Source organism: Acipenser ruthenus, chromosome 5, assembly GCF_902713425.1.
Source record: "Acipenser ruthenus chromosome 5, fAciRut3.2 maternal haplotype, whole genome shotgun sequence".
Lineage (NCBI taxonomy): Eukaryota > Metazoa > Chordata > Actinopteri > Acipenseriformes > Acipenseridae > Acipenser > Acipenser ruthenus.
The window spans coordinates 12,893,574-12,919,421 of NC_081193.1; the positions used below are offsets into that span (position 1 = coordinate 12,893,574).

The following is a 25,848-nucleotide window of genomic DNA, read 5'->3' on the forward strand; positions in this document are numbered from 1 at the left end:
TTACTTCCCTTCGCAATCGGAAGATGTCCAGCAGTGCCATCAGCTGAGAATTGGCAGAAAACAGTGGGACCCTGGTACACCCATCTACTGTCTGGAGAAGTCTGGTCAGAAGTGGCTTTCATGGAAGACTTGCGGCCAAAAAGCCATACCTCCGACGTGGAAACAAGGCCAAGCGACTCAACTATGCACAAAAACACAGGAACTGGGGTGCAGAAAAATGGCAGCAGGTGCTCTGGACTGATGAGTCAAAATTTGAAATATTTGGCTGTAACAGAAGGCAGTTTGTTCGCCGAAGGACTGGAGAGCGGTACACGAATGAGTGTCTGCAGGCAACAGTGAAGCATGGTGGAGGTTCCTTGCAAGTTTGGGGCTGCATTTCTGCAAATGGAGTTGGGGATTTGGTCAGAATTAATGGTCTCCTCAATGCTGAGAAGTACAGGCAGATACTTATCCATCATGCAATACCATCAGGGAGGCATCTGATTGGCCCCAAATTTATTCTGCAGCATGACAACGACCCCAAACATACAGCGAAAGTCATTAAGAACTATCTTCAGCGTAAAGAAGAACAAGGAGTCCTGGAAGTGATGGTATGGCCCCCACAGAGCCCTGATCTCAACATCATCGAGTCTGTCTGGGATTACATGAAGAGAAAGAAGCAACTGAGGCTGCCTAAATCCACAGAAGAACTGTGGTTAGTTCTCCAAGATGTTTGGGCCAACCTACCTGCCGAGTTCCTTCAAAAACTGTGTGCAAGTGTACCTAGAAGAATTAATGCTGTTTTGAAGGCAAAGGGTGGTCACACCAAATATTGATTTGATGTAGATTTTTCTTCTGTTCACTCACTTTGCATTTTCTTAATTGATAAATATAAACTATTAACATGTCTATTTTTGAAAGCATTCTTACTTTACAGCATTTTTTCACACCTGCCTAAAACTTTTGCACAGTACTGTATATATATATATATATATATAATATCATTATAAGACAGAATGATGAGCAAGAGCCAAAGCCAAGTTTTGTCCTTAAAGGAATTACTAAATCACCACAAGGGTATACTTTGATCATATAGGGGTAGATGTAAGGATACACGCAATGTGATTTGCGGGTGCAAAACCCCCATAATGCGGCCATAAATCATGTTTAGCAGCCGTAAAGTCTGATTTTAGTGGCCGCTAAAACTGCAGGGTATGTAAAAAATGGTCTTCTTACAAGGTGCAAAAGCACACACCTGCAGAGACCTGTCATTGGCTTCAGGATGGCTGCTGTGGTACACTTCCTGATGCGGTGATGCTTGGCTCTTGTTGAGGACAGACAGGAACATGTTCATTTCATGCTGCGTGACCTCAGCCATAAGGGCTATCAGCTCCTTTTCAGTAAACGTTTCCTTTCCATGCGCCAAGAGTCTTTGCTGCCGTTCCTATGACATACATTTTTTTTTTGGTTTATATTTCCGTGCTCCCTAAATGTCATACTGCTGTCTGTACTCCTAACTCCGTCACCTCTGGGCTGTAAGTGCGGCCACTAAATAGGTCAAAGCGCTGATTAAGGTCTTCATTATCATAATTGTGGATCATTATTTGTGCGTGTTGAGTAATTTGCATAAGCTTACATAGGGTGCAGTGCAATTTGAATTTTGCACCCGCAGATATTTGCACTGAGCCTATACTTGCATCTACCCCATAATTATTTATGTATTTAATTTTAATTTAAGGGATTGGAGTTCCCTCTAGAGGTGAGAAATAATAGAATATTAAATAATAGAAATAATCATAATAAAAAATGCAAATAATATTGTTATCATATTCATATTTATGTACAATGTATGTCTATGGGATTTAAGTCTGGTTTGTCTCTGGAAACATGAAATTGTGGGTCCAAGCATTCCCTGTGTATTTACTCTTCACATTTCAGTGAAGGTAAACTCTGTTTTTTGCTCTGTGTGTTTTCCAGGAGAAAAGTATGAGCTCCACGCGGGAACAGAATCGACACCCAGTGTGGTCGTTCACATCTGTGACAGCGACAACGAGGAAGAGGAGGAACCAAAAAACTGCCCCAAACCAAAAATCGTCCAGACAAGGCGCCCCGATCTTCCTATGACCATGCCTCACTGAATTCCCTGCCAGAAAGAAGGAAACCTGTTCCGCTGCCTCTTTCAAACACACACGTTTCTCTCGGAACGCAGTTGTCTTTCCCTCACAGGAACTTTGATGCTCAGTAACCTTTCGTTGTCCACACAGTTGTGCAGCAAGGGCTAGAAGGGGCTTCTTCTGTGTATAACTTGTTTGTAACACACAGCCATGAATGTACGTTCACATCATAAGTTCTGTGGGAATCGCATCATTGCGTTTCATGATTGTTTCCTTTCGGTTTTATTGTATTCGTACTTCGTCTGGTAACCAGTGGTCAGCAGTGGAAGTCAGTGATGTCTGAGTAGTGCCTCAGATGGAAACAAAGCCTCAACTGAAAATAAAGTGGGAGTTTACTTTTCAAAGGACAATGGTCACGCACTTAACACTGCTTACCACTGGCAGCTGTATCACTGAATAGTACATTTTTCTAAGGGCATGCTAGTCATTTAATAAATAAAAGATGACTGAAATACAGTGCTGCATGAGTTAACATAACCTGAATACATACAGTCTAGAATACATTTAAAGTCCTCAAACTGTTTTTTGACACATACATACAAACCAATGCAATGCATGCACTGACCCCTAACTGTTTTACACATTATCTTTGTTATGTTTTTCTGTGGGTAACTCTCTTTTTTTGGGGGGGGGGGGACTGACTCACGCATTGGCAAACGAGGGTACAAGGTGATATTTTTCTATCTTAAGGCAAGGCCTTCTGAATGTAATAGTGGAGTCAGTTACACAAAGCCAATCAAACTTCATTTTAGTAAAATGCCTGAAGTCTGTAAGTGTGTGTTTCCATCTAGAATAGTTTGGAATGCATCTGTTTCTAGCAAAATGTATGATCATTTCAAAAAAGTGTATGGCTAACAATCAAGGGACTACTGTATAGTTTTGCCACAATGGTTAAGAGTGCAATGTTTATTAAACTTTCATATCTAGATGTCAGGGTAGAGGGTTTGTAAAGCGATGCCTTTTGAGATAGAAACACTTTGTGGCATTATCTGCTGAAATCGTTTTTGATATATTAAATGGATTAAGCAGATTCTGAACTGGTTAGGTGCCTATAATAATAAATGCAAGAAAATGCTACTATTAGCTCTACAACTTTTCTAAACATAAGGGCACTTTTAATACTAAGGAAAAAACAACCAGCTCTAGTAAGTAATTTCAACAAATTGAAGTGTTATTATATCAGATTGTCTTTCTCTTTTAAATGCGTAATATTGCATCCCTGCTTTTCAATAGTCCTTTACTCACTCGTACATATAGGTGCAATTTCAGTGAACTAAAAAGCATTTTAGTTTGTGTGGCAATAATAGACAGCCTGCAATTCAGTACTGAAAAAGCGATCCTCTTATTTCTTCAAATCTGGACGGTAAACACACTGTGACACCATGACTGTGAAACTAGCTAACCCTACACTTTTCTTTCCTGTGATAAACAACTGATCTTAGAGTGGAAAAAGCACATCCCAACTGCTAGGTTTTTAGAACATTCTAAAAGATTGTATATGAAATAAAAATGACTTGCTATCAAATCATTCTCCAGTAGAAGTCAAAAGTAGGACTTATTGGAAGCCTGTTGATTTTATAAGTGTTCAAGAAGACAAACTGTTCTACGGTGACATTCATTTTAACAGAGGAACAGTCAATATATGTTTTGAAATACAATCATTTTATTTAGTAGCCAGGGGGACACTGATTCGGTGCATTAGGCAGCACTTCCGCTTTCTCATTGGATCCATCCCTAAATGCCTTTATCATTATTATTTGTGAGATTGTCTCCCACCATTCTTAATTTCCCTGTCTGAACAATCTATTAATGTATAATTCTGTTGGAAAAATGTAATTGGTTTATCACTTATTTTGACATTATAAATATGATTCAATTGTTTAGTTGCATGTATATATAAAAAAAAACATATCAAGACTTTGCTTTATTACATTGGTCCCTCTATATTATACAGCATTATTTACACCCATGGTTGTGTAGTTGCAGTGTGTTAAACGTATGTTTTTAATTTGCAGCATACATCAACTTACAGTTATTATCAGTAATTACATGTAACTTATTACATGGCTACATATGCAATTACTATGGAAGCCCGCTGAAAATAAAGTGTTACAATTGCAGTGAAATCCCCTGATGTGATCATGGTTTTATACAGTACCTTGATTCTGATTACACAGAGTGGTTGAATTTGTACAGGGTGAATAGCAAAAGGAATGAAAATTGTATCAAACGGTCAGTTGTTGTGACCCAGGCCCGATAAATCAAAGTTTATGGCCCAGCCATAATTTAGAATGAATCCAGGCCCCAGAGTCCTGTTTTGTTTTTTACTTGATTTTTTTCTTTAACATTATGATGTTAGTAGTGCCCTTATGAATTAATATGTTCATTTCAGTTCACATGGATCAGTCTTTGGGAACATTTTCTTTTAGGGGGGGGGGGGCTGGGGAGTCATTTGTTATAGCCCCCATTCCCAAAAATGCTCTTGCAAAAAAAAAAAAAAAAACCTCAATTACAAGTTTGTTTTCTCCTGGTTTTAAATGATTGTGCACCATACATTAAGACCCTGCACCTTTCTACGATGTAACTGTCAAACCAAACCCAATGTTTTTTTTCTTTTCTTTCTTTTTTTTTTAATACTAAGCCTATTTTACAGAACGTGTATTATTGGCATTAATGTACTGTTCATCTAAGTGTCGGAACTGCCTGCTACACTAATGTGACATATCTGTATATATTAATCAATACTATTTTTACTGCATTTTTGTACAGACATACATTGTAGGTATGTACTAGTAGTTTAACTAGTTTGAATATAGTATTAAAGAGTTTGGTTTTAACTCAGTTTTTAAAGACATTTTATGTATTTTCTTCTGTTGTGAGTAGCTCTAACCCCATGGTAAACCCCTTGGTATTTATTAACTGTTGGATGGTGCAAAGAAGCTCTTTTAGCAGCTTCTCATATCAGCCTGAACTAGCGTTGACTTAAGTATAATATAATACTATAATATAAAATACATAATTCTACACATTCCACTGTATCTTTATTTGAAGAATTTTCCTTATCAACTTGAACATTAATTCTTTACAATCCATCAAACTATTTTATATAGTGCCTTTCATAGCAAAGCCATCTCAAAGTGCTTCACAAAAAAAGGTAAAAGGTCCTGTAAAACAAGACCGAACAACAAAAACATAAGTAAAATAAAACACTGTGAGTGTCGCACACTTACCAAATACCTCCAGATGTCACCCCTAAGGATAGACGCTATTCATCAATGTGCTTGTCTGTATAAAACATCCTATTTCCTATTAGTGTTACAGTATGCCACTTAATATGAAAAAACTATCTGACATGCCTAATAGCATGTTAGTATAAATCGCATCTCATGAACTGCAGCAATACGAATTTGAAGGTGGTTAATTAAAATGTTCCTAATAATTTAAACTTAACCTCCCTTAAACACATTACCAGTACCATTGTAAAAGGTGACCAATCCAGCAGTATATCAACATCTTTCATTTCCAGGACCTCTTAAAACATTAAATATACATTTAAAGCAATCCTCATGCTTATTTCACTGTTTACTCTATTTGGGTGCTTGTGTGAATAAGATGTGTGTGTGTGTGTGTTTTTTTTCTTCTTGGACTCTAAAGAAGAACCCAATACGTTTGGTGGGTGATTTCATTAAAAAAAAAAAAAAAAAAAAAAAAAAAACATACCACAGTGATTTCCCTTCATCTATGGAAAATAAATAAAAGTCTCATCTTTTCAGAAAAATTAATATATAGGGTCACACTTTATTTTAAGGGGCACTTTATAACAACTAGCTTACTAATACATTTAAAAAAATCGTTCATGTTGTGTTAGTAGGTAAGAACACAAGAACATAAGAAAGTTTACAAACGAGAGGAGGCCATTCGGCCCATCTTGCTTGTTTGGTTGGGCTTCTTGAAGGATGCCAGGGTGTCAGCTTCAACAACATTACTGGGGAGTTGGTTCCAGACTCCCACAATTCTCTGTTTAAAAAAGCTCTGAATGCCCCTTTATCTAATCTCCATTTATGACCCCTGGTCCTTGTTTCTTTTTTCAGGTCGAAAAAGTCCCCTGGGTTGACATTGTCAATACCTCTGAGAATTTTGAATGCTTGAATCAGATCGCAGAGTAGTCTTCTTTGCTCAAGACTGAACAGATTAAATTCTTTTAGCCTGTCTGCATATGACATGCCTTTTAAACCCGGGATAATTCTGGTTGCTCTTCTTTGCACTCTTTCTCGAGCAGCAATACTGTATCATTTTTGTAATGAGGTAACCAGAAGTGAACACAATATTCTAGATAGGTCTTACTAATGCATTGTAAAGTTTTAACAGTACTTCCCTTGATTTAAATTCAACACTTTTCACTATATATCCGAGCATTTTGTTGGCCTTTTTTATAGTTTCCCCACATTGTCTAGATGAAGACATTTCTGAGTCAATATAAACTCTTAGATCTTTTTCATAGATTCCTTCTTCAATTTAGGAATGGAATATAGATTGTCTGTATGATCACTTCAGCATTTTCAGCAGTTGTTTATTCCAAATACCACATTCATTTTATGATTAAAGAGCATGGTGAGGTGATCCAGTGGACACAGGGTTCTGTTTGCACACCTAATGAAGGCGATAGGCAATGCAATGCAATGCTCAAAACTCAGAACAGTTGTCATATCTTGCCTTACCTATGATACTGTGTCTGATTTTGAGAATAATATAGAGCCCAAAAGTCACCATCTAGCCTGTGGGGAAATTTGTAGTTCTATTTTTATAGCCCTGATGCACTGTAGTAGTTAGGGAGTTGTAGCCATTCCCTGTCAAATCAACCTTTCAATAGACACATGCTGCCGTTTGTATGGATTCCACAAGATGGCAGCATCTACAAATCTATTCTGCCGTTAATTCCAATCTTGACCAAACATTTCACATGTACAAAAACAGACACGTTAGAATAAAAGAATCATACGTGGTGTCTGTAAACAAGAAGATGATAGATCTACAAATGCCAATCCAACAATGTGAAACTGCCAACACTCTCCTGTGGTATGGCACTCTGTTGTTTTTAGCTGTACCACAGCAATACCGTCACCCCTATTGGGCAGCAGAACAGCCCAAAGGACAGATGATATCTTTTTTAATGATCTAAAGGAGGTGTTTAAGATGGTTCATAACTGATAGGAATACAGTGTCTAAACTGCCAGCCAATGAAGCCTAGCCAGGCAAGCAAAAAAAAAGTTTTTTTTTTTTTTTTTGTTTTTTTTTGTTTTTTACAGATGTTGAAGAGTTGACAGAACTATCTGATGGCTTCTTCACATTATGCACCCGTCAAACAATTTGGTGTAAAATGAAAACCAGACACAGTATTTATACAATTCGTTTTGATCCTACTTATTGAGAGTTGTGGCTACCACTGATGAGTGCATTAAAGAAAAGTCAATTTAAAGGCCATTTAAGTCCATTTAAAAGCCTTGGTTAATATTGTAACTTTAACACACTTCAGTAAAAGGTTTGGTACAAGACACACAACACAATATGTAATGGGTACTGTTTTATTCTAATACAATTAATTATATTGTAATTACAAAAGAACAAAAACAATTCATATTGGATTGGAAGTAGCCATTAATATAGCAATAATGTCACTTTTGAGGGCATTGCAGTACTTTAAAACAAATAATAATAAATTAAGGTAACACCTCACATTAGGCATCTCTAATGATATTGTAACTGCACTGCAGTAGCACAGTAATTACACGGTGGTGTGGTTACAATGCAACAAAATGCTTAATATAACCACACTGGTGTTACATTAATGTTAAAATAAAAGTTGTTTCTTACTGCAATGATGTACCAGCAGAACCTGTACAAATCCAGCACCTCTCTGAACAAGGAGTTCCATAATTCATACAGTATGTTTTGGCAATTAGTTTTGTGTTTTGTTAAGCCTACTTCCCCCTAATACTAAAACTAGTCAGTCGCAATTAGTAACTCTAGAGTTCAGTACAGGGATTGGTAGACAAGTGACCCGTTTGAACATACATCGCATTGCTTCAGGTAAGGGCTTGTGTGTGTTCATGATCAGCATTTCTGGAATGCATCAGTAATTGGTGTTTACGTCTTATGAATTCCGTTGTAATTAATAAGTAGAAAATAAGTAATTACTTTTTTAGTTATGTGGGCATTTAAAATGAAGCATTTCCCAAGTGTTCAGAAATGTGGCTGCTATCTGTCTTTTTTTTCTGGGTAGCTTTAATTTTATTGGAATGACTCGTACCACTGATGTCTGAAAGTTATCAGGTTAATAAAAACCTGATGCTCATCTTACCATCATCATGGGCAAGGCCACTGTGTTATTTAGATCCACTGAACCTAAACTAGCGCCCATTCAGCTGTGCCTCTAACACCTCGATGTAGTTTTCCTATAACTGTTGCATGCAGCTCAGCTTGTATGTGTTTTGTTGTATGTGAAAACAGTGAATGTGAAATCGCCTTTACTGTCACTGTGATGCCAACTCCCAATCCTGGAAGCCAGATTTCCCTGTGGAGGCAGATTTATACTGACTGTATCAACTGCAGAGAGTACAAGAGCCACCTGGTCAGACAGGAGGAAGGGCCAGCTGAAGGGATTAATGCTGCCAGCAGGTTTGTTTTTCAGCTATCTGGCTGCTCTCTAAACTCTGGGCCAGGAATTATGATGACCAGTTTCTGTAAAATATCCAATAAAAAGCACAAACAAAATCTCATAATAAAAGTTTGATCACCTGCTTGTGATACAAACTGCAGGTAACACTGGACATCATAAACCCTGATCCCCCTTCACAGTCTTGAATTACTGTCTCTGTGTAGAGTTGTCACAGTAAAGACGAGTTTTTTGGATTGTTTTGCAGAACAAGTCAACAAAGTATTATTTTAAACTATTTCAGCAATCAGATGTTTGTCCTTGTTTTAGGATCCATTCGTAAAGAAAAATAAGAACATTGGAGCACTGGTTTACAAACACATGTGAGGAAGGCCTATAAGCAACTACTGTATGAAGTTCTTGGGGGCCAATACTATAAATTCCTCAACATTTAAAATTACTTTTTCTTGACTTAGTCTTAAATTCCCCACAACAGACAGCTGCTTTCGAATTGTAACCTGTTCCATTTGCAATATTTTTTGTGAAAAGTTTGACAGCTCTGAAGTATGCCTAAGGTGTTTACTTGTTTTGTAACATTAATTAACAGTTTGATTTTGCTATATCTCTTCGCAAAAGTTGTAGTGCATAGGAGGCTGTGTGGTCCAGTGGTTAAAGAAAAGGGTGTGTAACCAGAAGGTCCCCGGTTCAAATCCCAGCTCAGCCACTGACTCATTGTGTGACCTTGAGCAAGTCACTTAACCTCCTTGTGCTCCGTCTTTCAGGTGAGACGTAACTGTAAGTGACTCAGCTTTTGATGCATAGTTCACACACCCTAGTCTCTGTAAGTCGCCTTGGATAAAGGCGTCTGCTAAATAAACAAATAATAATGTTGCATTTGATTTGTGTACAATTTTGAAATGTATTGTTTTAGAAACAGACAATATTTAAAGTTTATTTTTTTATTGTTATTATTTTGACAATGTATACAGTGGTCCATAACTTATATATAATTAGCTTTTGAGGGAAATGAATAGAGCAATTACAGCAATAATTATATTATTAAATAAATATCTGTAGCACTTTAGTGATCTTACTAATGCAATCCAGCCCATCCGCATTTAGTTTTACACTTAACTCAAATTCAGTGGTTACTAGGGGTAAGTACAAGTATCAGCACACCCCTAGTGATTACCAAGTTCAATCATTCTAGCTTGGACCCAGCCATTTATTAAAAAATAACAATTTCTAAGGCTTTTGTGATAACAACTAATAGTATTAATTATTGACAAAAAATAAAAGGATTCCAGTGCTGTTCTGTCCGGTTAACTTCAAGGCCACATTGTTCCACCTGCTGCTCTTGCATCCTTGTCACAGTGAGGGCAGGCTGCTATTTCGGAAGCCCGATGGGGCAGGACACTCCTGTGCCACTGAGCCCACAGTAGCCACGTGGGTTCTTGCTCAGGTACTGCTGATGGTAATCTTCAGCGTAATAAAACTCCTGGGCTTCTCGGATTTCTGTGCTGATTTCACCGTGTTCATTCTCAGTCAGCACCTGTGGAAGTATCCAAACAGAAACACAATGCTAACAAGGCCGCTGGTGCCACTCTTCAGTATGACCAGTAAATATGTTTAGTAGTTATTTAAAATATGTCACTTGCATTTTACTGAGACAAAAGTCCTACTTTGTAGTAGATGTGCTCCGACAACTGGAAGCATCACACATTGAACAAAAGCAAAAAGATTTAAAGCCTTTCTGTCAAAACATAAATAACCTGTGTACTATAGAAAATAAACTAGGTACTGGGGTGGGGAGGCAATCTAAAGAGGTATTTACAATTGAGATTAAAGTATCCTGTCATCCCCGCTACCCACTGAGTATTCACAGAGGTGTGTGCTACAGTAATCTTAGTCATGTGGAATTTCTGAGGTTACTGGATTATATCTTGCATGTAAAAGGTCCTACGCATAATCATGGCCATACTTTAGATCTGGTAATTTCCTGTGGTTTAGCTGTTATAAATGTCATAATGATAGATCTCACTATTTCTGATAATTGTTTTCATGGTTCATCTGCCAGTATCTACAAAGATTGTGAGCAGTACAATTAAAACTCAGGTAATTAATTCTTAACTGCTGTAAAGATTTCTGATGTAGTGAGCTCATTGCCTCTCTGACTCATCAGTAGATACCTACAACACCTCCTTGACTGGTATCTTAGACACTGTAGCGCCAGTGTCTTGTAAAAAAAGCTCATCGCGGTTTAATGATATAACTTGTAAACTGAAATATGAGGGTCGTAAATTAGAATGGAGAGGGACGGAATCTAAATTGCATGTTCATTACATTGCATGGAACGGCCATCTGGTTCATTATAGGAAAGCTCTGGTGTTGGCTAGATCATCATATTACTCAAATGTGATTGAAACAAATAAAAATAACCCTGGATTTGTTTTTGCTACCCTAGACAAATTAATTAATCCCCCCTCTAATAGTCCCACCCTTGACATTGGCTCCTCTCTTAGCTGCAATTACTTTTTAAACTTTTTAAAAAATAAAATCAGAAATCAGAAATCAGATTATACAGACACCTTCTAGCACAATATTACCAATTAGAACTGTTAAGGCTATTAGAGGCTTTTTCTTTGATTAATTTACAAGAACTGACAGCACTAGTTCAGCATATGAGAGCTACCACATGCTCTCTTGATCCTATTCCTACAAAACTTTTAAAAGATGTTTCTGGTTCTATTAATACCCACATTTTAAAAATTCTGGTATAGTTCCCTCATCACGTAGCTGTGGTAAAGCCTATCCTTAAGAAACACAAATTGACCCTAACGTCCTAAATAACTATAGGCCAATCTCCAATTTATCATTCTCAGATAAGGTTCTAGAAAAAGTTGTTGCAAATCCATTACAAACATTTCTAATTCTTAATGGTATATCTGAGAAGTTTCAGTCTGGTTTTTGTGCTGCACATAGCACAGAGACGGCACTTGTCAGAGTTGTAAATTATCTGCTGATAAGCTCTGACTAGGGCTTTCCATCAGTTTTAATTCTCTTAGATCTAAGTGCTGCCTTTGTAGACCACTCCATCTTATTGAATCGTTTGGAAAACACAGTGGGACTGTCTGTCCTTGTCCTATCTTGGCTCAAATCTTATATTTCTGATAGATTTCAGTTCATCTCTGTTGGGGAGGCAAAATCTGAAAGGTCTGAAGTTGTCTGTGGTGTTTCACAGGGCTCTATTCTAGGTCCTTTGTTATTTTCATTATATATACTACCATTAGGTGATATTATCTGCACACACAGAGTGAACTTCCATTGCTATGCAGATGATACCCAGCTATATCTGTCCCTAAAGCCAGGAAATACTTCTGCTGGGGAGTTACTTATTGCTTGTCTTGCAAGACATCAAGTACTGGAAGTCTCAGAATTATTTAATGCTAAATTCAGATAAAACAGAGGTTATGCTATTGGGTTCTCAGAACCAACTAACAAATGTGGGATTACATGAGCTCAGTCGTAGTAATCTCTCATTAAATCTTAAACTAGAAATGAAAAAATTAGGGGTCATCTTTGATCCTGATCTATCATTTGAGAGATATTAAGTTACGAAAGTATCTTTTTATCATTTAAGAAATATAGCCAAACTCAGACCAAGTATTTCTGTATCTGATGCCGACAGACTATGCCTTTGTTTCATCTAGCATTGATTACTGTAATGCACTTCTCTCTTACAGCTCGTTCAGCATACCGCCGCTAGAATTCTGACTAAAACCGAGAAAAGTGAACCTATTACCCGTTTTAGCTTCCTTACACTAGCTCCCTGTGCAGTATAGAATACATTTTATGATTTTGCTGTTAACCTATAAAGCCCAAAATGGATTAGCACCTAGTTATTTACAGGAGTTACTGACCCAGCATTATCCAACTCGCACTCTTAGATCTACTGGTTATTCCTAGGGTCAACAAAATTAACACGGGAGGAAGGGCCCCTCATTTATGGAATGCCCTGCCTTCTTTCAGGGAATACATTTTTAATATTATTTATCTATCTATTTATTTATTTATTTATTTATTTATTTATTTATTTATTTATACTGTTTTTTTTAAATATGCTATTTATCCTGAATAACTGATTTCTTTTTTTTTTTTTTTTATCAATTATTCACATGTGTACCTACATTAACTTTTTCTTTTTGATTTTGCACTTTTTGGTACGCAGCTGTTTTCCTTTTTAATATATATATATATATATATATATATATATATATATATATATATATATATATATATATAGTATATTATACTACTCATTTTAAAATGAGATACGACTGTATCATTTATTAATTTCAAAGCCGATTTCATGAAAACCAATGTTGTTACTTGCTTCTATACTGACTGTGTCAAAGAAAATGTCTGTCGGTGAGAAGCACTGTTTCAGTTTCTCAGTCCTGCACCCTCATCCAAACAACCACCTCACAACACACAAAGGGCAGGATTTTCAAAAGCTTGTAAATGATACAGTAACTCCAGTGTTAATCAAGAAATCGGCATGTAGCATTGATTATGGCATTTTCAAACGTTCGTTATGCCTATTTCATTATTAAATAATCGTGCTAGTGTTATTTCTGAAATAATGTCGATTTACGAAATAATGTTAATATCTTAACGAGCCGGGCTTCTTGTGACTATTTCTTTTGTTTGCGTGGGAATTATCATAACTTATCAGGCATTAATTTGCACTTGGAAAAAGAGGGTTTTAATTAACAAAAAAAGTACGTAACTCATCTTGAAACAGTATTTAAGTTCTTTGGTGTTAAAAAAATGAAATAAAAAACCTACAGTATGGATTTGCTGGGAGTTGCAGCAAATTTAGTTTTAGAGCTTGAGTGCGAGCCTGAGATTGACAGACCCCGGCTGCGAAGCCAACAATACAGAGAGAGGGTGTACAGGACGGGGGTTAATTTCCTAGATTTACCAGATGACGATCTAAAAAACTCGATTGTGTCTGTATAGGGCATTAGTCTACCTCTGTCAGACTCTGCGGGAGGACCTTGAATTGCCTACGAAAAAGGGCTGTGCGTAACACAGCATATGAAGGTGTTGGCTTGGCAGCATTGCCCTTCTGTGTCTGGATTGTTTCAATGGGTCTCGGGTCTCTTGATAAAAAGGGTTAATGATTATATCAGTATTCCTTTTAATCAGGAGCAGCTGCAAAGTTTTATGACATTGCAGGATTTCCCAGAGTAACGGGAGCCATCGATTGCGCACACGTTGCACTCAAATCCCTGCAGCACCATGCATATATATCCTATAACATCTGGAACTTATGTGCACATTTCCCTGGCTCCTGTCATGACTCTCACATTTTGACACAATCTGCTGTGTTTAATTATTTCAGAGACCCAATACACCAGATGGCATATTAGTAAGTCAGTATTGTAAGGCTACCTAGATCATTCAATATTTGTAGTTATGAAAATATTTTTGGCTTTTCTATACCTGTGGTTATGAATGAGATTTATTCACTTGTTTTAACCATTTGTAACCTTATAGAACAATTGGTGTATTACTAAAATGATATACCATTATTTGCGCCCGATGTAATGCTGTTACCAAGAAATTATCAATGCAACTGTGCAACTGAACTCTGGATACGTACATTATATTATGACAACTGACCACTGCTGTAGACTTTATTTGAATAATACAATTAAAAACCTAAGAGTAATAATGTAATCTTGGTATAGAAAGCGGCATACTATTACAATAAAGTTTCCTTACAGGTGATTGTGGATTTGCAATGCGGCCTTGTTAGGGAAGTTCTATTGTAATTTTAAAAGCTTAATAAATATATAATGATGTGTTACATACATGGTATACATGTATAATAACTAACAACTACAAACACAAATGACACTTCAAACGTATTTATAACCTACAATCGTACATACTAAAATACATACAGAAGTAAATTCCAACCAAGCCTACACTTCATGAGCTGACAAGTCTACCACACCCAACGCACCATCCAAAAAAAAGAGTTGTATATAATAAGCTGTGGCAAAATATCCCCCCGAATGAGGGTAAATGACTAGTGGGATTTATTTATTTATTTATTTATTTTTAAATCTGTGTCGTTCGATTTATACACACACACCAGATAATCGTAAATCAGCATTTTATATGAAGTGTTCTAAATAAATGTACATTCTACATGACAAAATACACAATTTTAAACGAAGTTTACAAATTATACACAAAATAGATATTCCCATTATTTTTTATTTCCATTTGGCTGCTTCTCGCCGTTAACATGCATTTTGATTAACAAGTTCCCCTTATCAAGTCGATGAGACAGGAAGTGATGTACGTGACCTGCGACAATTAAGCTTTTTAACGAGAAATGCGTTCATTAACGACCTCATCAACTCAATTTCAAAGCATTAACGGATTCATTTTATTACAAATTTCGTTTGAATATCACTTGCTACTAAAGCTGTCGTTACTATTCCGCAAGTTCGATACAATAACACTGTATTTTTGAAAATTCGGCCCATAATGTACAGCAACCATTCTAGAAATTTCATGGTAACTGTTTTCCTCCAAACTGCTGCTAATTACAAGCCCCAGTTACTATAAACTATAAACGTTGACTTGAAAAAAGAAAAGTCTGTATTTTAAAACTCTAGCCTGTGTGTGCCTGGAGATGTGTGAAAAGAAAACCTGTTCTGTGAAGGAACCTGCCAGCTACCTCGTTGCACTGACCATCTGCTGCGAAGTGAGCAAGCACCTGTCAGAAGCATCTGCTGGACACAAAGCTAGGTAGCAACAAATCAGTTTTACCCTGAAGGCCAAACTCTTTTAAAGGCATACAACCCTATTTCCATTACTTTTAGCATTCCATAGCTTAAACGGGGGAAGTAGATATAGGGTTTGTATGGGGGGGGGGGGGGGTACACACATGACAGTCATAGGTGACATGATGAAGTAGATCAGACCTGCAAATTGACATTAAAACCTGCAGACCCATGACAGTCATTGTACAACACGCAAACAAAAAAAAAAAGTATCCATTCACTAATGGGTTCTTAATTCAATCATAAATGTTCTCAGTACTAAGGGACATATAATATATTGAAAATCATACAAATGAATAGGCAGTTCCAGGTGCTGGGTTGTCTTCACAAGGTTTATATCAAAGGCAGTGCTATTTGTTGTGTTTTTGTTTTCTTGGTTGCTTTAATATGGAAATTTCAGAATGGGCCGCAGTCCACAGTTGACAGACGCACTATTTAGTAACTTTGTTTTTGCATAGACAAGGATTATAATGCTTATCCATATTTTATACAGTGAGGAATCTGGTTTCAGGACCAAAAGAAGTACTATGCACAATAAACTGCAACAGCCAATATATTTGATTGCACATTTTTAATCAGTTAAGAGGATTTGGAAATGACAATGCCACGATCCACACTCTTTTAATTTGCAGAAAGTACAGTATATGTGTTGTGGGATGGGGTCATATCCATTTAAGAAGGAAACCCTTGTCCTATGTGCAACATTATTTTGCATGTAACATGAGAGCTCATTGAAACAACATGCCTGGCACCCGTAGCACAGTCAGCATGGGAATAGCTATCGTGAGTAAAGGCAGACATGCAGTTCAAATATTGTATTTGCAAATGGAAACAGATATGTTGTCTAGAAATAATCTTAAAAAAAAACAATTACCCAGTATGTGATGGAGGGTAGTGTACAGTATACAGGATAACAAATGGTTCAATTCGAAATAACCATTTGCATGGACCCACTGCAGCTAAGCTTTACACTTGCACTGTATTCATTTGCACCACACTTTAAAAAAAAAAAAAAAAATCTCATAAAAACAACGACCATTTCATGTTTTCTGAATGAAATCAGTGGGCATAAATGGCATGGAGTGTAGATTAATTCACAATTTTTTTAAGCTTAAATAATTCATATGAACTTGCAATTACTTGCTGTGGCGAACTTTAGACAGCAGATTTGCCAAATCTCTAGCTATTACCTTCCCTTCAAACACTGTCGCTATGTAGCTCAACTGTGGTTTTATTGATGCTGAATAACTCGCCAGGCTTGCTCAGCAGGTATCTAACGGGAGAGTAAGCTTTCTGCTGATGAAATGCCAAGCATCCCACTGGCATGATTCCAAGCTGGCACAGTAAGATATGATTTAAGCTGGGCATTTGGTGCTGCTGCATTTGACTGTGTCATTTGTATCTTATCCATTGTGTCAGTTAGAAGGTACACAATATCAGGATGCCGTCACCAGTATTGCATTAATGCTTTCTGATATCAGTTTGCAGGTATAGCAAAGGAATGTGAGGCCCCTTGGTATACAGCAACTGGTGAACTGACATACTGTAGTTTATGAGTATAGCTTATTTATATTAATGCTCCATTAAAAATAGAATTACATTTGAGTTAAAACGGTTGAATTAAATCTACCATAAACCAATAAAAGATTAGTGTAAATTCATAAAGCATTACTGTGTCCGATACATTATGTGTCATTCCTAATATAGGTCACAGCAGATACAGAACAGTACATCAATAAATGAGTGTTACAGCAAGGTTCTCTGAAGAAATCCCTTGCAGACTCTTTTACTAACTGGTTACTATACCTTTCAGTACAGTTGCTAGTTCTTTAGCACCATCTGCTGGATAATCTGTTGTGAAGAGGAAGGAGAGCTATGTGGAAGTGCCTTGGACGTATCAAAAGTGATGTGGGTTAACTAGCGGGTTAAATAACAGAAGTACCTATGTACTGTGTATTACAAGATGGAACTGTGGAGCTGGGCTATGTACTGTGTGGTCAGAAGCATTTTACTAGTCAAATAATGTGCTCTGTTCATGCACCCACGACCCATGTCTGGACACTGCCTTATGGCCAGGATCAATATCAAACCAGCATGTCCATCTTTATAAGACTACTACAATACCAGCTATGGATACAAAGGGGATTTGGAACAAACATAGCACAGTGGCCCTGATATGGTAACCAACTGGTACTGATACTGTATGGTCTCATGGTTCTGCAATGGATTACCAATATGCTTTATATCATTGTAATGTCAAAATAGGATGTACCCACTGTTTTACCATTAGCTGCCCTTGGTGAATGTAAAGTAACATACTGTTACCTTTGTTTTGCATTATGAAAATTCTTGCTATATGTTAATGATATGCTTGTGATGCATGGGGTGCAAATAATCACTTGTCTGCGCCCCCATTGATTCTCAGAGTGCCGCTTGTGTGCAGCACACCTGGTCTCAAAGGCCACCTTCCCCCTTAAAGTCCCAGAAGTCCTGCTCACAGTCCTGGGCCAAGAACAGAGGCTTTAAGGGGCCCATGGCTGGCAATCCTGTCAGCTGGGAAGCTGACAGCGTAAATGCTGTCAGCCTCCTAGCCGACAGCGGAAATGCTGTCAGCGGAGCCATTAACGGCTCCCAAGCTGGCTCCTGCAGCCCCAGCAAATCCCCGGAGTGGATAGCGCACCGGTAACCCCAGGCGATGGCGAGCTGGCCTCCCCGGGCGGTGCAGGCTCGGCAGCCCTAGGCAGTGCAGGCTCAGGCAGGAGTTGATCCTTGGGAGGCGATGGGAGCAACAGGTAGTCTCCCTCTTGTGGTGGAGGTGGAAGCTGCAGGTAGTTTCCCTCTGGTGGTGGCAGGAGCAGCAGGTAGTCTCCCGCTATCAATGGGGACTTGTGCGACTCTCCCTCGGTCGTGGGGGACTGGTGAGGCTCTCCCTCCGAAGCTGGAGACAGTGGGGTTCCTCTCGCGCTGGAGACAGTGGGGGTTTCTCCCTCTCGCGCTGGAGACAGCGGGGTTTCTCCCTCTCGCGCTGGAGACAGCGGGGCTTCTCCCTCTCCTGCCAGGAACTAGTGCTCCTTCTCTTCTTCCTGGAGGATGGGGCAGTTGAAGTGGCCGCACTCCCCACAGGCAGTGCACCAGTTAAAGACCTCGAGAGCGCTGAGGTAGGCATCCCAGCTGCCCTCCGGTCGTCCCTCCTCCTCCTCCTCTCCAGGGTTGAGGCAGTTGATGATGGAGTGGCCCCCCTCCCCGCAGGAAGGGCATCAACTCGAGGCCTCGACAAGGCGGAAGAAGCCGTCCCAGTGGCCCCTCTTGGTCTTCCCTTTCTCGCGCTCCACCCTCTTGGGCGTTGGACGCTCGGGCTCCACACTCTTGTGCGCTGGACGCTCGGGCTCCACCCTCTTGGGTGCTGGATGCTCAGGCTCCACCCTCATGGGTGCTGGAGCTTGTGCTGGCCTTTTCCCCTCCTTCCTCTTCAGGGCCGGCAGTTCCATCTCCTGCCAGGGAGGAGGTTGGTCGGGTGATATGTGCCCGGCCTTGCCAACGACAAAGAACCGCTCTTCCTCTTTAAGGCAGGTGAGGCAGGTGTCCTGGTCAGTCTGTGGCGATGGTACAGCCTTCAGATGGATCCACTTCTCCATTGTCTCCACCTCACCCTGATGGAAGGCCTGCATAAAGAGAGGGTCTTCCAGGGGCACACGTCTGGGAGGTGCCCATACTCCAAACATGCAAGGCACCATGGAGCTCCTTCGGCTTTCAACTGCCGCTGATGTTCATGCCACCTCTCCATATCCTCCTCCACTTTGCCCATTTTTCAACCAAAAGAAAGAAAAATCCATGCATATACAAAGAAAGAAAGAAAGAAAGAAAGAAAGAAAGAAAGAAAGAAAACATTTTAACACAGCAAAGAAGGTTAGTAACTGGCTCCCTACTGATTATGTGAAGACCCTCCGCTCAGTGGAAAGGAAAAAACAAAACTTTCTTTTTAGGGGGAAAACCTTTGGTGGTCCCAGCGGAAGGGTCGTCCCCACTCCGGACATACTAGCAATATTCTGTTCTGCAGAAGATATCTCAGATGGAGAAGAATGTATGTATGATTCAACTCCAGGTGGGTTCAGTTGAAAATGAGCTGGTTGAACTGGGGTGTCACTGCTGGATTTGGCAGAGCTGTAGGGACCAGACTGTGAAATCTGGAAATCTGTAAAACGAGAAGGAGCATCAGCTACATTATTATAAATGCCCGGTAGATGGCGCGCTTGGATTAGAAAATTATTTGATACTGAAATCCATATTAATCGCCGCAGCAATTGCATAATAAGATGTGAACTGGAAAGGCCTTTGTTAACCCTTTGCGGTCCATTGTCGGACTGGGTCCGACATTGCAATTATTCCTCACAGGTCCTTTGTCGGACTGGGTCCGACATCATTATAGCAACGCAATAAACGGATGTTTAGTCGTTTTTTCTCCGGAAAAAGCCGAGAAAACCATTCAATTGCCGAGTGGGAGTGACAGGAGCCGAGACAAATCGGAAAAAAAAAAAAAAAAAGGCGTATCTCATGAATAGTCATACATGGTATCAGGTATCAGATAACGGGGCGTTCATAGTAAACAAGCTGGCTGAGTGCGTCAGCGCACTGAGACTATCATGGACATTTGCAGAGCTTTTTTCAGATGTTATAGTAATAAAATAATGACTTGGATCACATTATTGAGGAGTTTGGTGATAAAACGAGTGATCCGGAGATGATCGATCGGTATGTACGACTATTATTATTATTATTATTTATTTCTTACATAGTTGATCGCTATAGCAAACGAAAGGGTGGGGCGGGGCTGGAGATGCCTAGTGAGTGCTTTGTTGATATGCAGGGCCATTTAAACCCGTTTGACTGTGAAAAAAAAATACTTTTAAACAGCGCGTATAAAATTAACTGCGCGTGTGAAAATTAATTAGACCTGGCGTGCCTGACGCGCGATTAATAAATGGACTGCAAAGGGTTAATAATATGAACTGTAGATTTGTTATCGCAAAAGAAAAGTATTGATTTCTTTGGCCAAAGATGACCCCATAGATTGGGGTACATTGAGTACATTTCAAGAATAGCTGTGGATTTTAGATGTGGTGTTAGGTTTTCGATTTCTAGTGGCCATGCACTAGAAAACCATTGATTGTTTAGAAGACATGAAGTGTCCGTAAATAAAGCCAGATCGTGCAGTGCTGAAATGAAATCTTCATAGAACATAGAGAAGCTGTTCCAGTGCTGTATGAGAACTGACTACATTTTAATGTCTTTTCTAGCTATTGATGAAAGAGCAAGCAATAGATAAAAATGTCCATTCTTGGGGGATAATGTGAATTGCTAAATTAAAATGACCCAGCAACGAGAGCAGTGCCCGTTTCCTGATTGTTTTATTGATCTGAAAGGTCTGGTTAAGGGAACGGATATTTTCGAGTTTAGATACGGGGAGGCTGGCTTCGAACTTTTCTGGGTCCAGTATAATTCCTAGAAATTTCAGTGAATGAAGGGGGATGATTGTTTTTTCTTCTGAAAGCGGGACGCCAGTCTCTGAAAATAAACTTTTAAGATTGGTGATCGCTTCTGCTGTCATATCAAGAGAAAATCATCAAGTAGGTGGAGCAGAAATGGAACACGATATGAATTGAGAAGTATACAGCATAAAGCCTCTGACAGAGTATCAAATATTTTGGGGCTGCTGCATCAGCCGAAAGTTATCTGCGTAGAAAAATATATTTTTTCTTCCCAGCATATTCCAAACAGGTGGCAAAGAAAAGGACTGGCATTACTTTAAATGCGTCAGAAATATCTGCTTTAGCTAACCGGGAGCCGCGACTTGCTAATTTAATTGAATTAATTGCGTCCGAAAGGGCCAGCTTTAGGCTGTGTGGGGTCCCTTGCGGTGATGATTAAGTGCAGGGTCCAGAACATTAAATGAATGCTACAGTAGCAACCGTATCTTAAACTGAGTATATAGTTGCATCACGTAATCATATGCACCTACATATACTAACGTTAAGAAATGATAAATAATATGAATAATATTAAAATGTTAATCAATACTTGTTTCCATTCGGTTGTTAGACTTTATCATTTTATATTAAGCACTCAGAATTCCAGTCTACTTCAAACATATAATATATTCACTTTTACTAAAATGACCATGCCCCAATAGGCCTACTGAAAAATACTGTAATGCCCGACTAAGTGGGTTCTGAGGTCAGAGAAAAAAATAACCAGACAGAAATAAATATGTTATGTTCTAAATTATGTAAGAACATACATTGCAAATACATTTTCCCAGCTCAGCAGCAAAGTCATCAAATCTGAGTATTCTAAATTCTTGGCAACTTCGCTCTCATTCAACAGTATATGGCCAGATTTGACAAACTTTTGAGTCATCGCTGAGTGCAAGCAGGTCTTGATCAATTTCAGCCTGGATAAGCCAGGCTCACCAGAAGCAACCGTCACTGGAATGATCTGTCGGCTCATCTGTTTTCATGCATGTACTGCAGCATTTTCATAGGACTCATACCTGCGAGATGCCAACATGATGAGCTAAAGCTACAGCGTCAGGTGTGCAAATCATTTAGAAAATTGGTTCTAAACTGTTTTAAAGAGAGCCTGCTGGTGATCATAAATCATTTTTTAATTTATTTTTGAATAAGAGATTTTGCTGTCTTGGGCTCTTGAGTAGCAGAAAGTAGGTTTTTGCTTTGAAAGGACGAGGGAGGGATTTGACTTTTTTTTCTTTTAAACCGTCGAGTAAATAGTTGACGAATATTTTATCTGGATGATCCAGAAGTTTCTGTTTCAATTTGGGAAAATTAATAGGAGTGGAGACAGATACCAAAATTTAAATCATTGCATATTTGCTTTCCTCCTGCGTATGTGATTCTTCACCCGAATCTGTCTTCTCTTGTAGATTGCTCAGGTTGGGCAGAAGAATGGATGGAGTTGGGGACCGACATTCCATTAGAGAAACAGGGGAGGAGTGATGCAGACTGCTGATCTGGAGGTTGAAGCTATGGCAGCTTTCAGGAAGAGAGTGGATGAGTGGCCGGTGGAAGCGCAGACCCTGCATGCGTTAGCTCTGAGACCGCTGAAAATCCTGTTGTAGGTCTAAATCAGCTTGTGCCCAGTCGATGACATGGGTATGTAATGCCAAAATAGCTGCTGCTTTAGCTGAAAAGGATTTGTGATAGTCAAAAACATGGTCCCTCCATACTGACAGACATGATGCAGAATTCATAAGAATCCAGTTCTTGCCTGCGGTTTGGATATACAGAACATAACACATCTCTAAATATAGCGAAGGCAAGAATCAATTCCCCGAAGGTAAGATTCTTCAGTAATCTGGGGTCTCTGGATTCAGGCGTGACTGATATGTCTCCACAATCCACCATTCTGTGGTCCAGAAATTCCGAAGTAGCCATCAATAGAAAAACCAGATTAACATCCTTACCTTCAAATATGTTGCGCCGAATCTACGGGGATATTGAGTGATGATGGGAAGTGGCTGAGGCGGCGGAACGTTATGCTGTTGCAGATGCAAGGTTGTAGACCGGAGGATCTATTGTAGGGACCGGTGTTGGTGTAAAACCAGAAGTGACTATAGCTGTTGCAGCGATTGTGTTTATGGCAGGAATGGAGGAGAATACTGCAACTGCAGAACACTGCTTCTGTTGCTTGATGTTGGACACCCGTTCATCCAAATTGCTGAGTTTGGTGTTGACTGAGGATAAGGTATCCGCGAATGGTTGCATGAATGCTTTTATTTCATTGAAAATGCGAGAATGTTCCTGTTGAGTTTCGCTGGCTGGAGCGGCTACCTGATGGCGTGATGACGTGCTGGCAGCTGGAGTTGCTTGCTCTGAGACAGTCTGCCTGCTGTCTGACCTGGGCCACTGAACAGCTGAGCATGGCTGGGGAGTTTTCTTGGGTGGAAATATAGGTTCTGCTGAGATGGATTCACAATAGAAATGAAAAGGGATTCTGCTGACGTTTTAGAGCAGGGTCTTTATGAGCTTGTTGAAAGTCCAGTTCTTAAAGAACAGACACTCAGGAGAGATATCCTGAGTTCAGAGCCTCTTGGATTGGCGAGGATTCACTCCTTGAATGGTGGGTAGTGGTATGGTATCCTGCTCGGGAGGCATATGTTCGGATGTTTCGGATACGCCTGATAGAGGAAAGAGTGGTGGGATGATCAGCTCCTGGATTGACGCTGTCGGAGAATGCTTTGATACGGACATGAAGTTATCCTCGAAACCCTCCGAATCCGAGGAAGAGATGTGCAGTAATACTCCATACTTAATTTTTCTTTTATCTTTACTCTAAAAGAGATTGCTGGGTGTCTTGCTCTCTGCTTAGGTTCACAACCAAAACTAAAATACACAAGACACTGCGTAGGGTGTGACTAATGTTTTAAATAGGAAGTACATTTGATTGATGATAGGAGATGAAAGGAAGGGTGGAGCCCAGTTCCCGCCCCCCGAAACACACTTATGTTAACGTGACAAATCTGCCATGAATTTCTCAAGGCCCAAGTCATGATGGGTAATTATGAAAGGAAGGCAAGAGTTAACTGCCAAAATTTGTGAGAAGCACAATAGATATATTATTTAGGCAGACGTGTATACACACACAGCATGCTGTGTTTACTCTGCCTAAGGCAAGGACTGATATTGGCTTTAACAATAATTTATGATAACTTTACTGGAATTAAATAGGAAATCATGTTTAAGTAGTGAACAAATCACATTTCAATTCTCACAGCTGTTACCAAATTGTGATCATTCTGTGTGAATTTTCAAGCAATTTATAAAATGGTGTACCATACTATTTTAAGTTCTCAGTTTGCATGTTTCACTGTTCCCTAGGTAATTTCAACCTAGCAGTACGCTGTGATGGGGTGGGCAGAAAAAAAATATGATCCGTACTGCAGTGTGAAAGATACATGGATGGTAATGGGCGACAATTAAATCTGTTACTTATTACAATTCTTGGATTCAAAATGCATCCAGATTTCTACATTGCCAGGAAATCCTCACTTCAACACAGTAAGTTAATGTTTGTATATGTATGAGGGAAACGTACATTCATGGCTGGTTTCACAGACCCCGATTAGTACTAGTCCTGGACTACCGAATGTTAATTTAGGTAAGGCAAACCAAGATTAGTGCTAATCTGGGTCAGTGAAACCAGCCAATAATGACCTATTATATTATTATTATTATTTATTTCTTAGCAGACGCCCTTATCCAGGGCGACTTACAATTATTACAAGATATCACATTATTTTTACATACAATTACATTATTTTTTACACATTATTTTTTACACATTATTTTTTACATACAATTACCCATTTATACAGTTGGGTTTTTACTGGAGCAATCTAGGTAAAGTACTTTGCTCAAGGGTACAGCAGCAGTGTCCCCCACCTGGGATTGAACCCACAACCCTCTGGTCAGGAGTCCAGAGCCTTAACCACTCCATACTCCTTTTATAGAAACTGAAAATTGATGTGTTTGAGTGGTGTTTATTTTTAATAACCGAAAATAACTGATTTTGCTAAATAATAATAAAAACGATACAATCCCCCCGAAATGAACAAAAAATAAAACCCAAAAAATTCAAGCCCTTGCTATAACATGTGTTTCTTTCAAAATTACACACGTGAGATCTACTGTACCTAATGAATGGAAATACACAACAGGTAAAGTAAAAATCCTTGTGTAGTGTTAACATATAAACAACCCTTTAATATTCAAATGGGATAGAGAGGTAGTGAAAAAGTTGACTTTGTTTCTAAAGCAATTTAAACACAGATTTAGCTGGCAGATGGTTGGCAGCACAGTGTTTGTTAAACCAACTGGTAGGGTACATTAGGATTGTCGGGGAGCAGCATGTAGGACTGCTCCATTTAGAACGGCCACAGATGCCGCTGAGGCGCTGAAGAGGGAGGGGGAGGGGAAACAAGGGGTATGCAAGCTGGTCAGGAAATAACGAGAGCAGTCAGAGAGCAGACTGAGATAAGCTAATTAGTAGCATAGTGGCCCCGAGTCAGAACTGAAAAAATAATAAAAATAATCCAAGAAGTCAGGTAAGGGTGACTTCACAAGTGCAACTTTTTCTTTTTTCTTTTTTTTTCTTTAGCAACCGG

The 25,848-nt window shown here is 39.1% G+C and overlaps 2 protein-coding genes across 7 annotated transcripts in view; one reads left to right on the top strand and one right to left on the bottom strand.

The window, feature by feature from the left end:
* The window catches only part of LOC117402325 (calcipressin-2-like), a 98,222-nt gene extending 93,232 nt beyond the window's left edge, over positions 1 to 4,990 (top strand). For both annotated transcript variants that reach the window (XM_034003359.3, XM_034003360.3), the window contains one exon: positions 1,957 to 4,990. In XM_034003359.3, the coding sequence (XP_033859250.3) occupies positions 1,957 to 2,117 (161 nt within the window). In that variant the 3' untranslated portion in view covers positions 2,118 to 4,990. The remainder of the gene's footprint in view (positions 1 to 1,956) is intronic.
* A 2,778-nt stretch (positions 4,991 to 7,768) lies between these two features.
* The window catches only part of msraa (methionine sulfoxide reductase Aa), a 96,655-nt gene continuing 78,575 nt past the window's right edge, over positions 7,769 to 25,848 (bottom strand). For 3 of the 5 annotated variants that reach the window (XM_034004746.3, XM_034004745.3, XM_034004743.3), the window contains one exon: positions 7,771 to 10,357. In XM_034004746.3, coding sequence (XP_033860637.1) covers positions 10,193 to 10,357 — 165 coding nt within the window. In that variant the 3' untranslated portion in view covers positions 7,771 to 10,192. Of the gene's footprint in view, positions 10,358 to 25,848 lie in introns of all 5 variants that reach the window. The other 2 variants (XM_059023662.1, XM_034004742.3) reach the window with 2 other exon arrangements.